Below are 16941 nucleotides of genomic sequence, written 5' to 3'. Positions count from 1 at the left end.
TAGGGAATAACATGATTGATTCATCCATTTGAGAGGAGAAAAAGATGCAGGGATGTGGGCTAAGAACCTCCATTCTTTACATGTCGCGCAATCTCCACCACCCGGTTGACGAACAGATCCCAAAAGAGACGATGGACACCCCCGGGCTCTAGGGACCGAACGAATATATCTATCTTTCCATCTCCAATGGTCTTGGATAAGGAATTGACAGAATGCTATGCTGCAGCTCCTTGCTTGCTCTATGCTCACGGAGTCCTGGTGTTTGCATCGGATGCATTGAGCCGGGGGGGCGGCAGGCGCAACTTGCGTTTGATTCTTTGGACGTGTGGACCGGTCCATCCATCCACCGGAGATCTCTCCCTAGGAATCATATCTGCCTAAAAGCCGTAGCAAAGATGCAGGATTCCCCCTCATATTTCGAAAAACCGGAGCAAAGCTTTTCAGGAAGATGCTAGCTCATGTAAACTAGACTCATTTCATGTATTTCTACGAGCATTTTCCTTTAGAGTTCCCTTCTCATACGAGACAGATTTTGTCAGTTCAGTACTGTCTACTGTGACACGTTCATATGCACGGGTTAACTTCCAAATAACGGAATCCCAGTACATATGCATACATACATATACGACATATTCCTATATTTTTAAACATGATAGTATCTGATATAAGTCGTTGTTACGATTCGAGGATTGCTCTGATTAATAAATCATCAAGCAACCAATGTAGGGATCTCTAGTCATACAGACGGAGCCAATTTGGAATGTATGTGTTGTTCCTTGGAGGGCTAGGATAGTTTGAGCACACAGTGTTGTCTCCCTCGACTGAAAAGGCGGATAGGTAGATGAAAGGAGAGGGGCATCTCATGATGTGCAGAATATATACATTATCTTGCACAGAAGAACTAGCTTTCTATCTACATGTATGTGTTTTTATTCTTGGTGAAAATTCATTCATGTGAAGTTGAGGCTTGGAAATAGCCAGCCTAAATTTACGCAACGGTCAACTTCCCTCTCTCAATAACTGGATCATTTGGCTAGCACTACAAACATCATCATCTTCACAAAGTATATTAAGCTAAGGTAAGCAGAGCAAAGTGGGAATGCTTTTGGTGTGTGAGCCATCATTAGTGGGTATATCGTATCTTGTTTGCCAGCTGCTTGAATGACTGATCCCTATATATCGTTGCCAAGTAATCTTGGATCGGACTGGATTCTGTCACTGTATCATCGGCTGGCTAGATTCCAAATCTTTGAGCCAAAAGCTCTGGGATCCGGATTCACCTCGCCGGTCAAGTGGTAGGGGACGGGAATCGGAATCTTGGCCAGAGTGGCCTCCCTGGCATGGCGGGCGTCGCAATTCTGGGGATTGAAAGCAAGCTTTCTTTTCCCCTGAAAAGGAAATGGTGACCGCCGGCTTTCTCCTCTTCACAAGGTACACGTGGTGCCCTGTAGAGCAAGGGTGCCGTGGTGAATAAGGCAAAGAAGGGCAATGTGAGCTCGTAGCTAGGTATGTGTCATTCGTGTGTGATGCTAGTCTGAATTTGTTGTACTCGAGCTGTAAAATTTAGATGACAATGCGGCAGATGCTGCCTGGATTTGACTTGTGTGTCTATGTGCCCACTATATGGTTGCTGATATGGTTTTATCTTGATGTACTTGTCCTGCCTTGTTACCAATGAAGTTTAGTTTCATCCTGTCCTGTTATAGTTGTCGAGAAGTGTAATTTGTATGGCTGGAAACAATATGGAATCGCCATATGTCCATGTCTTAGCACCATGATCTTCTATCATTGTTCAACTTTGACTTGATATATACAGCTTGTTGTATTTGATTATACTGTACTTTGCAGTGTTTGAAATAATACTCACAATTACATTTGACAGAATCATGATCGTATCGTAGCCAATCTGAAGGACTGTTCTTGATTCTACCATAATACCACCCTAGATTCAATGATGCTTAACAGTGAGTATTGGTGGGCTCAGATGTCAATTATTCTGGCATTGGCTTCTTCTTATGGTCTTGAACAAAGTTTAGTGACTTCTCTTTTAGGAAGGTAGTGGTGACAAGGATTCTGTGTGCTTTCTTGACCTGTGGAGTCGAAACGGAACATGGTGGGTGGTGGCTAGCAAAATGTTACGGTAGATATCCGGGGCTAGCAAACTGAACATGGGTAAACCAGATATCGGGGACGACAAAATGCTACAGGTACAACTTCTTACAAATAACACAAACACATGAGTTTACATGACATTTTATTAGATGACTTGATTCCAGGGGATAATGAACAACACCCAGTTCAGGAATGTAGACGAGAATCTACGACAACATGGAGATAGACTTAACCTTGGAAACAACCTAATAATACTTTGTGCACACAATAGACAATACTAGCTGATTTCCTTCCTGTTATTCTAACCAATGCTAGATTCCCTTGCTTCTTCCTAGAACATCAGCCCATTCTTAAGAGATCTAGTTTGTACACCTTGTTCACTGTCCACTGGAGCTTACACTGCTTCATCCTGAAAACATGAGAAAACATTTGCACTCTAAGCTTTTCTGAACCCTGAACACAAATACAGATGCTGCAATAGAAAATAATTGTTCTTTCTTTCTTTCTTTTGTTTTGTTCTATGTCGGCATGAGGTTAGGAAGATGCATCCAAGCTTTTGCTTTGGAAGTAGGGAAATTGTCTGATAGTGCTAAGATTAAACCACTAATAAATTGGGCCAGGTTGGCTGCAATTAAGTAGTTTGGCTCATAGAGTTGATGGTGCCAGTCGTCATGCATGCATACATGCATGGTGGTAAGTATCTCTAAACTCTAAAGAAAAAGAAAAATACATAAATACTATGCATTTGACATTGGATTCAAACATCTACTTTTCCTAGGAAGCAGACAGCAAATACAGCAGTAACTGCTATGCTTAATTATGCTCAACTGAAAACTTGTTAACATCAGAGCATCCTATGTCTGTTGAGAATTATACCTTTTATTAGGTCCAGAAGCCCTGGGTCTTGTACTTGGGGAAAGGGATGCGGCCGTGCTCGATGCTGTTGACGTCGTCGACGAGGAGCTGGAAGTGGCGGCGCACCTCCTCGACGGACTTGGTGCCCCCCATGGCGCTGGCCACCTTCTCCCAGAGGTTGGGGGCGCCCACGCCGTAGTAGGCGAGCGCCTCCTCGAACATCTTGTTCTCCTTCTTGCTCCACTCCGAGTCGGAGCTCGGCGAGGTGCTCCGAGACGACGAACCAGAAGACATCTTCAGGTGAGATTTAATTGTCTACTCGAACTAACACTGCTTTCTGGGTTGTGTGTTTGGTATTTGGTGTCTCTCTTGCTGCGAGGGCGGCTATTTATAGGCCTTGGGGGCGTGCCCGGACTCTCTCCGTGGGTTAAAACTTAAAACCCTAAAAGGTGGCTGACGAGAGGACAACAATGTTCTCGCAGGTTTTTTGAGCTAGCTAGGGTTTGCACATGGGAAGCGTGTGGTGTCTGTGATGAAAATTTCAGATGCCAGCCTGTTTGAGTAATTGTAAGCCTTTTGGGTCCGTCCATAGCGCATCCCAACGTCAGGTGGAGGTGGAGGTGGTGGCCTGGGCTGCGCTGGGTGTGGAGCGTGGCCATGCATGGCCGGCATGGCATGGCACGGCGGCCATTGACAGTGACAGATGGCAATGGTGGTCGTGACCTCTCCTTCCTCCAATGCTTTGCACGCATTTGACAACTGTTCATCACCAGGGCATCAGTTACTGGTCACTCGCGATCGATGTTACTGGTCAAGCCGTTATTTCCAGCTCAGTTAATACACCAGCTAGCTGAGTAGCTAGCTGTAGATGGCCTTGCTCCAAGTAGAAACCTGCCTGTCAAGCCTTTGGAGCTTTGCACATGCATGCATCTTGCTTGCCTCTCCCCTAATTAAAGTATAGTAACAGGTCACATTGATCTGATCGCATGCATGCATGCCTAGCTCTAACCAAGGTTTTGTTGTAGTGTTCAACTTTCAACTTCTCCACCATGGCATGGCATGTGCACGATGCATGCATGCTGGCAGCCAGCTTTGTTGTGAACAAACTTCAGCATCGAACGTGTGTGTTTGTTTGGTAAATAAATTCCTTGTGGAATTCACGTTCTCTTTACGTCGATCGCCATTGTATTTTGTTTGTATTCAGATTTCAAATACATACCTGGCCACATCTCGATCTTCTACGTACATGCATGCATGGTTCCAAATTGAACATTTTGGCACACATTGCTAGCTGCCGGAGAGAGCAGCGTACGTAGATTGATGGACACAGGCTGCGTGCTCTGCTGATCACATCACCAATGGAAGCATCCATCTCTGCATGCATGCATGACCATGTCTCAGCCGTGTGATCCTGACATGGATGATGGGTCAGCAGAGAGTCTCGTAAAGCGTGCACATCAGCCAATAGGCTGCAAGGCGCCCACTGGAGAGGAGGAGGAGGATACGTGCTCTTCTGCACACAGCTGCCAAGGTGTGCGCATACCCAAAAACCCCTCATCGTCTCCATGCTCATTTCCATTAGTTTTCTGAAACCACTCCGATCCAATGCTACACAGCCAAGCATGTCATGCATGCACCCTCATAGCCTATCTGAGGCTAATCACCATTTCATCTAAAAGCATGCATGTCCCAGAAAACTGTGAATTAAAGCATGGATTAAGCATCTCTGAATCTTTTATTACATTATTATCGGTGATAGTGTATCCTAGATTTTTTTAAATCATCGATAGAGCAATCGTCTAAACATTTTATTTTATTTTTGCATTAATTGTTCAGGTTCAAAAAGGAGCCTCGGAATGCAGAGATAGTGTTTTGCTTGTCCATGCATTAATTTAGAAAGCACCATGATTGATTAATCCATTTAAGAGAGAAAAGCGGCAGGGATGTGGGCTAAGAGCCTCCATTCTTTACAAGCTGCGCCATCTCCGCCACCCAGTCGACTAACAGATTTCAAAGAGTTGATGAACACCCTCTAGATCCAGGCCGGGGACCAAAGGAACATATTTATCTCTATGTGTGATATCTTTTCCATCTCCAATGGTCATGGAAAGGGAATTGACAAAATGAATCCTGCTTCTGGCTCCTTGGTTAATGCACTGGACTGTACCGGGGGTGGCGGGCGCAACTTGCGTTTGATTCTTGCAGCGTGTGGACTGGTTCACCATCCTTTCAACGGAGATCTCTTCATTGGAATCACTAGCACAAATGCCCGCAACGGGAAGAACAATATTTGTTTTTTTATGGGTAAAATACAATTATTTTGTAGGCAAGACTCTTCGCATTTTAGTATGGATTTTGAACAAACAACTTCAAATTTGAACATTAAACTGTGCAACTAAAGCTTATTTTTGTCTTTGTGTGGCCGAAACACCCACCTCTCACACGTGATGATCTTGGGTCGAGGTATAGTAGTATCTTGATGGATCCGTCCATGCATAACCTTTCTGCCCAACACCTACAAAAAATAGTAGACACGATAGAAAAAACATATTAAAAGAGAAGATGAGAAAAATTGATGGTGCAAAAGCGAGATCAAGAAAAGAATGGAGATAAGGATCATAAAATCACAAGCTTAATCACTTGTACCCAGAAATTCATCTCTACATGACTAATCATGTGACAAACAAGCAGTAGACCAGTAGCCACAAATCCATGAGACATGCGTAATCATTAGGAAGCACAAAATCCACTTATGCATGCAAAAATCTCAGCTCAAAATGAACCATATATTGTATACGCATCAGAAATAATATAATAGGAAATCTAGAGCACATCACGCAGTCAATTGTGCTACACACCGCACACCCCTTCGTGGGACCCATATTTGTTGTGGTTTGATGCTGAGATGGATAGGCTATCGACGGTTGGTTGTCTGCCGTTATTCTCTTTCCAGCGATTTTGTCCATGCATCGTCTCTCTAAGTCTCCATCTCTCTCTTTCCACGCAAAGTCCCTTCCTACCTTAGATCTATGTCGCTTGGAGGCACTCAAGGTAACTGCGCAAGTGCGGTGGCCGGCGACCGGCAATCAGCGCAGCCAAGGTAGCGAGGCAAGCTCCTGCCTCTCCAGGAGCTCGATTTCGATGAGACTCACATGCGAGGGAGCGGAGGAGATCTCGATTCTCCGCGGGCGAGCTCGGTGGCGTGGAGTCGCACCAATGATCTTTTTTTAAGATTTCAGGACTGCCTGACCTATAGCTGATGGGGAGGAAGATGAGCGCGGTTGACGCGTAGTTGCCTGGGGAGCGACAGGCGATTTCGGTAGCGAGGAGTTTCGAGGCTTGATATATTGACTGGTGTTAATTTATATAGTCATGGATCGGGCCGTGATGCTTTGAGGCTCCTGCAGAGTCCTTGTCCTTGTCCGCGGTTGATCATGTGGAGAACGACCCTCGTTTTTAATTATTATTAGGTGCGCTTGCGTCGTTCATGAACAAAACGGTTTTGAACTGCGGGCTGAATAACAAAAATTACAGGGGCTTTATATATATATATATATATATATATATATATATATATATATATATATATATATATATATATATATATATATATATATTTCAGGAAGGGGTCGCGCTATTCGTCATCCTGGGTGAGGAATAGTTATTCTTCACCCCCTCTATTTTTACATCAATTCACCGTAATTTTACGTTTCTGAAATTTTAATCTTATCTCATACGTAAAAAGAGACCGTAAAGAAATACATAGTCACTGTAAAAAATATTTTATTTCACGTAAAATTACAAACATAAAAATATAGTGCAAATTATACACAAAATGTGATTTTTCTGGTCTTATGACCTACTCCCTCCGTTCCTAAATATAAGTCTTTGTAGCGATTTCACTAGTGGACTATATACGGATGTATATCTAGACATACTTTAAAGTGTACATTCAATCATTTTGCTCCGTATGTAGACATCTAGTGAAATCGCTTAAAAGACTTATATTTAGGAACGGAGGGAGTATATTTTTGTTTTCTTATGTCAAATTTTTCGTAATGAATCAATATAAACGTATCTATTTGCATTTTAAATTTAATTTATTTATGAAATGGTCGTAAAATTACCTCGGATGAGGAATAATTTAATCTGCACCCTTGGTGATGAATAGAGTTTTCAGGAAGATGCTAAAGACCATCACAATACAGTTCATCTACGTTAGTAGAAACATAACTTTAGACGATACACAATCATTACAATCTGCACTAGCTAGCTATCTTAGTGCGTTCTTCTGAACGTAAATGACGACGGGCCAACATGTGCCCATGTGGTACATATCTTTCTCCTTCTGTCAGCAGTTTGATATTTTGTTATTAGTATATAATTTAGCACGGGTGTCCGGGAACTGGGAGATCCTTGGTTTGACCACAGTGCCCGCTGTCTCCTTCAAGTGAAAAGGAAGATAAAACGAGGGAGGCATCTCATATTGTGCAGCAGAATCACACTTAATTTCCTGGAGTATACAGGACTAACTTTCTATCTGCACGCATGGTTTTTGATTCTCGGAAGAAATTCATTCATTCTTTCTGACGTTGAGGCCAATACGAACATCATCTATCTATCTATCACAAAGTATATTAAGCAAAGTGGGGATGCTTTTGGGGCTCGTGTGAGCCATCATTAGTCGGTATATATATGGTATCTTGTTTGACAGTTGATGCCTTGCAAGTAGCCTTGGGTCGGATTGGATTCTGTCACTACATCATCGGTTGGCTGGCTAGATTCTAAAATCTTGGAGCCCAAAAGCTCTGGGATCCGGATTCGCTACCCCGGTCAAGTGGTAGGGGACGGGAATCGGAATCGAGGCCAGGGGTCGCTATGCCGGGGATTCAAAGCTTCCCTTTCTTTCTTTTCACCTGAAAAGAAAATAATGACCTCCGGCTTTCTACTCCAGAGGGAGTACGTGCTCAGCACACACCACCCCTTGGATTCCACCCCGCTTGGTTCATTCTGCAATGATACAAATTGCTACTCCCTCTTGGCTATCTTTTGTTTTTGTGAATTTTTAAACAGGGAATGGGCTCCCCCCCCACCTGAATAATTCATTATAACTACTCAAAAATTCCACTCGGCATTGTTATCTTCTGTTCAAAGGCCATTTACTAGGGTGAAGTGACCAAAATACCCCTGAACCCCACTTGTCAGCGTTTGTAAGTCGTGGACCTTAGTTTTTAACACACAAAGAATGAAATTAAAACAAAAATAGCTTTGCACGCTGGAGATTGAATCCCGCGAGTCATTGTTTTTGCTTCTAATTGAATTATCTATGCTGACAACTAGGACCCACAAGTTATAGGGGAGCGCTGACGAGTGGGTCAAAAAGATATTGTCATTGCTTCACTCTGGTCAATGGCCTTTGACAGAACAGTAATGGTGCTGAGTGGCGTTTTAGCACACGCTTAACAGAATGATGACATTTTTTTGTAGCTGAAACTTTTATTGTGGCAAAGCCAAGTAGTATGACACAACCACTGGCAAGACTAATAAAAGCTCTTCATTTAAAGGGGTCAAAACACCCAAATGTCACATTTTATAGAGAGAAAGAGAATGCGGGGGGCGCTTCGAGGGGGAGCCAAGACCAAACTTGCAGAAACTATAGCGGCACCACCAAAGCACGAAGTCACAAGTCGACATGACTCTACTAGCCGTCCTTGAACATAGACCTCTAGAGCACTGCATCGTCGTGACAACACTTCATGGTAGCAGTGAGAGAGGCCCTGGCGTCTTGGAAAATGACGACATTTCGTTGTTTCCATAGGTGCCAACAACGTTAACAAAGAAGAAGGAATGCGTCCGGCGAGACATTGCCGACCGTCTAAGACACGTCGAAGGGGTGGAGAGTGGTGACTGCGGCGTCGCTCATAGCAAGCCCAAGGCACCGCCAAAACCTAACAACAAACTCACACCAGAAGATGAGGTGGTTGGCCGTCCCAAGCATCGCCCAGTACTAGCACGGATAGCCAGCTCCCGGAGAAGCGATGATCATCTTCTTTAGGAGCACGAAGTGATTGTGGATCCTGGCCATAGACAAGATCCAACCAAAGAACTTCATCCGAGAGGGATCCGTAGAGCTCGAGAGAAACTTGGCGTTGGCCGTCGTCTCCCCACCCAGACGATAGGACGCGTACGTCAAGTGAGAGGAACGTGTTGTGGGGGCAGAGCAGAGGGTGGCACATCGGTGATCCTCACGCGCAGCGGCCGGACAGCCTTGCATAAGGCCGATCAACGCCTCCTTCTCCCGGAGCGACACGACAATGGCGTAGGATGAGGACCGCCCCCATGTCGCGTTGCCGTGTGGAAAAGCTAGATTAACCGTATGCCTAGCAGGGACGGATTGCGTGTTAATATATAGCACAAGATATACAAGGTAGTTATGCCTAAGGATTGATCTCCAAGTCATATCCCTTCGGCACACATGATTTAAACTAACTTATCTCTAAGTCAAGATTATCTCTATACGGATTATACAACACCGTATAGATTACAACTTCCAACACTCCCCCTCAATCGAAACTATCTAAGTTAATATTGTGTCTAAAAGAGGCCAGCTGCTGTGCTGTCAATGGTTTTGTGAAGCCATCCGCCACTTGATCTCCAGTGGGTACAAACCGAATGTTCAACTGCTTGCTGGCTACCCTTTCACGAACAAAATGATAGTCAATCTCTATATGCTTAGTTCTGGCATGGAAGATTGGATTAGTAGAGAGGTACGTAGGACCAAGATTGTCACACCAAAGAGATGCTGATGTTGGATGTGAGACACCCAATTCTGTCAACATATTCTGCACCCATATGATTTCAGCAGTATCATTGGCTAGTGATTTATACTCAGCTTCTGTGCATGATCTAGACACAGTAGCTTGCTTGCGAGCACTCCAGGAGACTAAGTTGCTGCTGTTGACCTCCTGTCATCAGGGCATCCTGCCCAATCTGCATCAGAGAAGGCACTGACTAGCATTGAGTCTGACTTACCAAGCTTAAGCCCATGGCCTTTGGTTGCTTGAAGATACCTAAGTATTCTTTTAACAGCTGCAAAATGTACGCTGGTTGGAGCATGTAAGAACTGGCAAACTTTATTCACTGAATATGAAATGTCTGGCCTAGTCAATGTTAAGTACTGTAGAGCTCCTACAATACTTCTGTATTTTGTAGCATCTTCTGGCACAAGAACCTTCCCAGAATAAAGAGACAGTTTTTCAGAAGTTGACAAAGGAGTAGGAGATGGCTTACAATTCTTCATGCCTGCTCTCTGAAGAAGAATATCCTGCACATATTTTTCTTGTGATAACACAATGCCATTTGTCACATGTTTTACCTAAATGCCAAGGAAGTAGTGTAGATCACCAAGATCTTTGAGAGCAAAATCCATACGCAAGTCCTTGAGAAGGGCTTCAACAGCTTGAGAGCATGAACTGGTGATAATTATATCATCAACATAAATGATCATATAAATAGTGACTCCTTTCCTATGATAAAAGAATAAGGAAGTGTCACCCTTGGAGGGCATAAAACCCAAAGACTGTAATTTGGAGGACAACCTATAGTACCAAGCTCTTGGTGCTTGTTTGAGACCATACAAAGCTTTGTCAAGTCGGCAAACATGATGTGGGAATTGTGAATTCTCATATCTAGGAGGTTGCCTCATAAACACTTCCTCTTCCAGAACACCATGCAAAAATGCGTTGTTCACATCTAATTGTCGTACGCACCAATTTCTAGATACTGCTATTGAAAGAATAATTCGAATAGTGGCAGCTTTTACTATAGGACTGAAAGTATCCTCATAGTCAAGCCCATACCTTTGCTTAAAACCTTTTGCAACCAACCGAGCCTTGTACCTGTCAATGGTGCCATCAGACTTCCTTTTAACTTTATAGACCCATTTGCAGCCGATGACATTTCTTCCGTTGAGAGGAGGAACAAGTTGCCACGTGTTGTTCTCCATGAGAGCAGAGTACTCCTCATCCATAGCAGCTTTCCAGTTGGACTCGCTGAGAGCCTCATCCAAGGTTTGTGGTTCTCCTGTAGAACAGAAAGAACCCCAGCGTACACAACCATCTTTATAAAGTTTAGGCTTATAAATGCCACTACGAGACCTGGTTTGATGTTGATCAGGTGGCGGCGGCGGTGGTCGAAACAGTGCCTGTTGGAGAGGAGGTGGATGCATGGGAGAAACGGCGGTTGCACCGTCGGCGGATGAGGCGCCATGCACATCAGCGGAGGGGCTGCCACGTGGAGTCGCCTGAGTGGATGCATGGGGGTGACCAGTGACGGGCGATGCTGGCGTAGAGGAGTCGGCTGCCGAGGGCCTGACCGACCCGGCAGGTGCTGGCGCGTGGCCCGAAGACGGTTCGCCCAACCGTCCTGGCGAAAGTGCTGATCCCGGAGAGGATCTTCCTGGCGCGTGGCCCGCAGGCGGTTCACCCGACCGCCCTGGCAGGGGCGCCGATCCCGGGGAGGATCCGCCTGGCGCGTGGCCCGCAGGCGATTCACCCAACCAACCTGGCAGGGGCCCTGATCTCGGGGAGGATCCGCCTGGAGGCGTGGCAGCGCGTGACTCCGAGACCGATTTTGTACCAGAATCAGCACCGGATCTGCACCCGGATTTTCTACGCCGTGGGAACCTGGTTGCTGCATGAAATCACGGTCATTTTCTGCAATTTCTTCGCCAGAATTTTCCTGCACACTTGCACCAAGGTTAGTAGATATAGACATATGATCAGACTCTATGCCTCCCCCTGGTAAAGGTCCGAACATAGGAAGAAGGTTGGGTGGAAGAAGAACTAGATCCTTGCGGAGTTGGGCTCCGGCATTTGGGTGTAAGGTGGCAAAAGGGAAGACGTGTTCATCAAAGACGACATCGCGAGAGATATAAACACGTCCAGAGGAGACATCAAGGCACTTGTATCCTTTGTGGAGATTGCTATATCCTATGAATACGCACTGTTTAGAGCGAAACTCGAGCTTATGTTTGTTGAAGGGCCGAAGGTTTGGCCATACCGCACAACCAAAAATGCGGAGAAAGTCATAGTTGGGTTTAATATCAAACAAGCGTTCTAGTGGAGTTTGGTGGTGAATGACTCGACTAGGGACACAATTGATAAGATAAACCGCGGTAAAAAAGCTTCATCCCAAAATTTAAGGGCATAGAGGCATGAGCGAGGAGGGACAAGCCAACCTCGACAATATGGCGATGTTTCCGCTCAGCAGATCCGTTCTGTTGGTGAGCATGAGGGCAGGAGACATGGTGGGAAATACCAATGCGCTCAAATAAGGAGTTAAGTTTTTGATACTCACCTCCCCAATCAGTTTGCATGGACAAGATCTTGCGATTAAAAAGGCGTTCAACAAGCTGTTGAAAGAGGTGAAACTTCTCAAAAACATCAGACTTATTTTTGAGTAAATGGATCCAAGAGAATTTGCTGAAATCATCTATAAAGCTCACATAATATTTTTGTCTACCAACCGAGAGAGGGCCAGGACCCCATACATCTGAAAACACAAGTTCTAAAGGAAACTTTGATTCACAAGTTGATCGAGGGTAGGGAAGTTGATGGCTTTTTGCCATCTGACAAGCATCACAAACAGAGTGATGATCCCTTTTATTTGAAACAGGAAGTTTAAAATCTCGAAGAATTCTTTTGACTATTGCTAAAGAGGGATGCCCTAGACGCCTATGCCACCGAGATGTAGATGGTGTCGTGACGCCTAGTGCTTGATGCTGTGGAGGGACATCCTGGCGACCCGAGACAGGAAACAAGCCGCCGTTACTCTTGCCTTGGAAGATTGTTCTCCGATTGGCTGGATCCTTAACAAAGAAAATCTCAGGGTAAATCTCAAGAAAAGCATAATTGTCTTTGATAAGCTTATACCCAGATAGGAGACTCTGATCAGACTTTGGAGCATGAAGAATATTTTTAAGTTGAAGAGATCCATGGGGAGTGCTAAGAGTGGAATGACCAATATGCGCTATATCCATACCTTGACCATTTGCCGTGTGAATTTGCTCGGTGCCGGTGTAGCGATCGCGGACAGCAAGTTTTTCAAGCTCGCCTGTCACATGATCTGTTGCACCCGTGTCGAGGTACAAATTTGTGTCCACCCCATAGGAGTGCACATCATTGGCAGATCGGTTTCCTCCTCCACCACTACCAGCGGGATTGCGAACGTTGTTGTTGAAGCTGCAATCAAACCGCTGCTTGCAGCGCCATGCACCGTGCCCCATCTCCTTGCAGATTTGGCACTTCTCCTGGACACGGTCACCACGGTTGCCGCCTCCTTGCCGTGGCGCCCTGCCTGGGCCGGAGTTGTTGGCGGAGTTGTCGTGGTAGCGTCCCCCGGTGTAGTTGTTGTTGTAGCCCCGGGGACCGCCGCCACCGTTATTTCCACCAGGACGGCTGGAGTTGCCGCGGCCACCACCGCGGGAGGCGTGATTGGCAGAGTGGTTGGATGGGAAAGAAGCATGATGTGCTGCTATGCGGGATTCAGCGGCGAGTAGCAGCGGGAAAAGCTCACCAAGTCCGATCGGCTGATCGGTTGCAGTGCGTGTGGAGATCGCCGACACAAACCCATTGTAGTCGGGCTCGTGAAGGAAACCTTGCAGGATGTTGGACACCACATCATCCTTGTCCAGAGGCTTGCCGGCGGCAGCTAGCTCGTCGGCGATGCTCACCATCTTGGTGTAGTAGCCGGCGGCCGTCAGATCTCCCTTGCGAGTGTGCTCGATGGCCGAGCGAAGCTGGATCACCCTAGCCCTAGACTGCGAGGCAAAACTCTGCAGCAAGGCTTTCCAGATGCCAGCGGACGTGGTAAAGGAGCTGACCTGAAGCAAAACCTCGCGAGACAGCGAGGAGATCAGGAAGGTAAGAACCTGCTGATCCTGCATTACCCATATCGCATGGGCAGGATTTGGAGACTCCGTCGCCTCCTTCCCGGAGACCTCCTTCTCCATGATGAGAACAGCCGGCGGTTCCTGGACCGAGCCGTCCAGGTAGCCCATCATGCTAGCAGCTTTGATGTGCGGTAGAACTTGCGTGCGCCACACCAAGAAGTTTTCGCGGGTTAATTTTTCAGAGATGATGTGGCCAAGGGATGCGAGGGAGGGTGTGGCCATTGCGACGGCGGAGGAGGAGCTCGACATGTTTAGATGTGATAGGAAGAGGTGGCTCTGAATACCATGTGGAAAAGCTAGATTAACCGTATGCCTAGCAAGGACGGATTGCGTGTTAATATATAGCACAAGATATACAAGGTAGTTATGCCTAAGGATTGATCTCCAAGGCCCTGTTTGGATTCATCCAGTTTATATAATCTGGTTTTTATAAGCTATTATGTTTCCAAACAGGGCAGTTTATACTATAGATTATAAAAACTAGATGACCAGATTATTAAAAACTCATAAGCTACTCTAACCCAGCTAAAATCAGATTATGGATTAATAAAGACATGTTACCCTTATTAACTTTGAACTATTTACAAGGTACTGCCACCGCACCGTTTTCCCATCGCATCTTCCTGTCAGCGCGGCCCAGTCTTTCTTTCCCATCGAGCCCGTCTTTCTCCCCCCCCCCGTCGCGCCCGTCTTTCTTCCCCATCGCGCCCTAGGCTGCCGCCACCGCCGCCAGTACCCCCTCAGACCTGCGGCCGGAGACCACCGCCGCCACTACCGCCACTACCGCCGCCACTACCACCGCACGGAGATGGCGTCGCAGCGAGAGGACGAGGCGGAGCAACAATACCAGCGGGATTCAATCCCAGCGAGGAGTGAGCATGTCTGTGTCCATGGCAATCCCCTCGATTCGAGCTTCGTCGGCGAATGCGGTTGTCTCCCTGCCCATGGATCCAGCATGTTTGGAGGATTGGACCTCAATTCGCAGACTTCTTTCATGGACCTGATGCATTCATCTGATTTGTACGAAGAAGGGCGGGAGTTCGTGGCTGGAGGTGCCAGAGGCGGTGGCCGGGGTGCAGGGGCGGGGCACAGGCCCGACCGTGGTGTTGGACGCTCAACTGCTGGCCGTGGGGGGCGCAGCAGTACTGGCCGTGCTGGTCGCGGTGGACGCCGTGGCCGCGTCCCTGTTCTGGGATTAGAAGAGGCAGCTGGCGGTCGGGGTGCTGGACGTGGGCGTGGCGTAGGCCGCAGTGGGCAGACCGGTCGTTCATCCTCTCTGCCGTATCGAGTGCCCCGTGCTAGCAGCGGTTCAATGGAGATTGAAGGTGTTCCTGGTATAGAGGATGAGCCAGACGACTCCCACTTCCATGATCAATATTATGATGGTGTTGGAGAAGATGATTCGGTAATATTTCCTCAACGTTTAATTAATTTCTGCCATTTGGTCAATGTTATGTGAGCAGGATAGAACATTAATTTAAAAGTACAATTGTTCTTAGTTTTTATGTACCAGCAGTTCATGCTATGTATAACATTAACATGCTTGTGTACTAGAACGATGATATTGATAAGGCTGAATGAACCAATAGTGAAAACACTGCTGCATTTTGTTCACTCTGTGTTGAGGAGATCACAGCTGGCAACAGGAGCAATGGATTCATGACTGTTAGAGGTTACAAAAATATTGCTATCAAGTTTGAACAGAACAGAGGGCTACGACACTCTAGGATACAGTTTAAGAACAGATGGGAAGAACTAAAACGCTTCTACTGATTTTGGTTGTGGCTTAACAAACAAACTGGACTAGGTCGATCCCCTAGTGGGGGAATTGTGGCAAGTGATGAATTTTGGAAGAAACATACTAAGGTACATTTGTTGCAAATTTTTATTTTGATGGTTCATATTGGTGTATCATGCACATAATACTTATCATTCTCCTTTACTTTGGGTAGGGACATGCTGCATGGAGGAAGCTTAAATATGGACCACCAGAGAACCTTTCTGAGCTTGAGATCATGTTCGAACATACTGCTGTAGATGGATCAACATCTTGTGTGGCAGGAGAACAAATGGATGATGAAGTCGATTTTGGAGAGGAGGGAGGAGATGAAGCCGATGTGACTCCCTTGAGTGTTAGCAACAAGAAAAGAAGCTCCAACAACACTGCAACAGTCATTAGTCCAAAGAAGAAAATCAAAAGTCCTATGGTGAGAATAATGAAGGGAATGTATGAAGAGATGAAAGAAACCAATGCAACAGCACAAAAGGCAATGCAGGATAAGGTTGTGCAAGCGGAGAAGGTATTGCAGGAGAAGAAGGATTCCATTACCAAATGCATGTCCTTGGCTGTTGAGAGTGGGGCATTAGAGGGAAGTGCTGAGCATTTCATGGCTGGTACATTGTTCGTAAAGGAAGAACACCGGCAAGTGTTCCTCACTATAACTACTAGTCCTGGGAGGCTAGCCTTTTTGAAGAGGTGGTGTCGGGCAAAGAATGTCGAATAGCTACATGTTTTGTTTGTTAGTGGGTTGTTCCTATTCTTTACTTATTATCATAGGCCTTCATGTAATGATGTCATATTTCTCTATATGGATTGTCCGTACCTTTAATATAAATGCACAACATTGATGACTCTATTTTATTTACTGGATTGTTCCTACCTTTCACATAAATGCACAACATTGATGACTCTATTTTGTTTGAATTTAATGTAGATGAATTGGTCAAGTGATGATTTATTTGAATATTCTTCAAGTGATGATGGAGCGGTTAGCTTGCATGGGAGTGATGTGGAGGACGACACAGTTCAATTTGCAAGACAAACTTTGAAGCGGCATGCAGCTGTAGCGTGCATGATTGGTATGTACTATGAAGTGACTTTCTTGCAAAATAAAAAGAGGTCAGTACAGGCAGAAGAAGGTGAGTCTGGTTATGATTGGACTATTCGAACTTTAAAAGACCCAATTGAGTGTTATAACATGTTTAGAATGAGTAGAGAACTGTTTTACAAGCTCCATGATTTG

General features: G+C 45.7%; 1 protein-coding gene across 1 annotated transcript; it reads right to left on the bottom strand.

Moving 5' to 3' along the window:
- Nucleotides 1-2237: 2237 nt before the first annotated feature.
- On the bottom strand, nucleotides 2238-3339 carry LOC123450782 (protein RADIALIS-like 3). Its single transcript, XM_045127877.1, has 2 exons — nucleotides 2989-3339; nucleotides 2238-2521 (listed from the first exon to the last, which is right to left on the bottom strand). The coding sequence occupies exon 1, from the start codon at nucleotides 3259-3261 to the stop codon at nucleotides 2995-2997; it is 267 nt and encodes an 88-aa protein (XP_044983812.1). The 5' UTR covers nucleotides 3262-3339; the 3' UTR covers nucleotides 2238-2521; nucleotides 2989-2994.
- Nucleotides 3340-16941: the final 13602 nt, after the last annotated feature.

This window comes from Hordeum vulgare, chromosome 1H (assembly GCF_904849725.1).
Source record: "Hordeum vulgare subsp. vulgare chromosome 1H, MorexV3_pseudomolecules_assembly, whole genome shotgun sequence".
Classification (NCBI taxonomy): Eukaryota; Viridiplantae; Streptophyta; class Magnoliopsida; order Poales; family Poaceae; genus Hordeum; species Hordeum vulgare.
Note: the sequence above shows the minus strand (reverse complement) of the source record. Positions and strands in the feature narration are given on the sequence as shown.

Bases quoted from the DNA above. Each gene is read 5' to 3' on its own strand.
- LOC123450782 (XM_045127877.1), bottom strand. From the start codon at position 3,261: ATGTCTTCTGGTTCGTCGTCTCGGAGCACCTCGCCGAGCTCCGACTCG.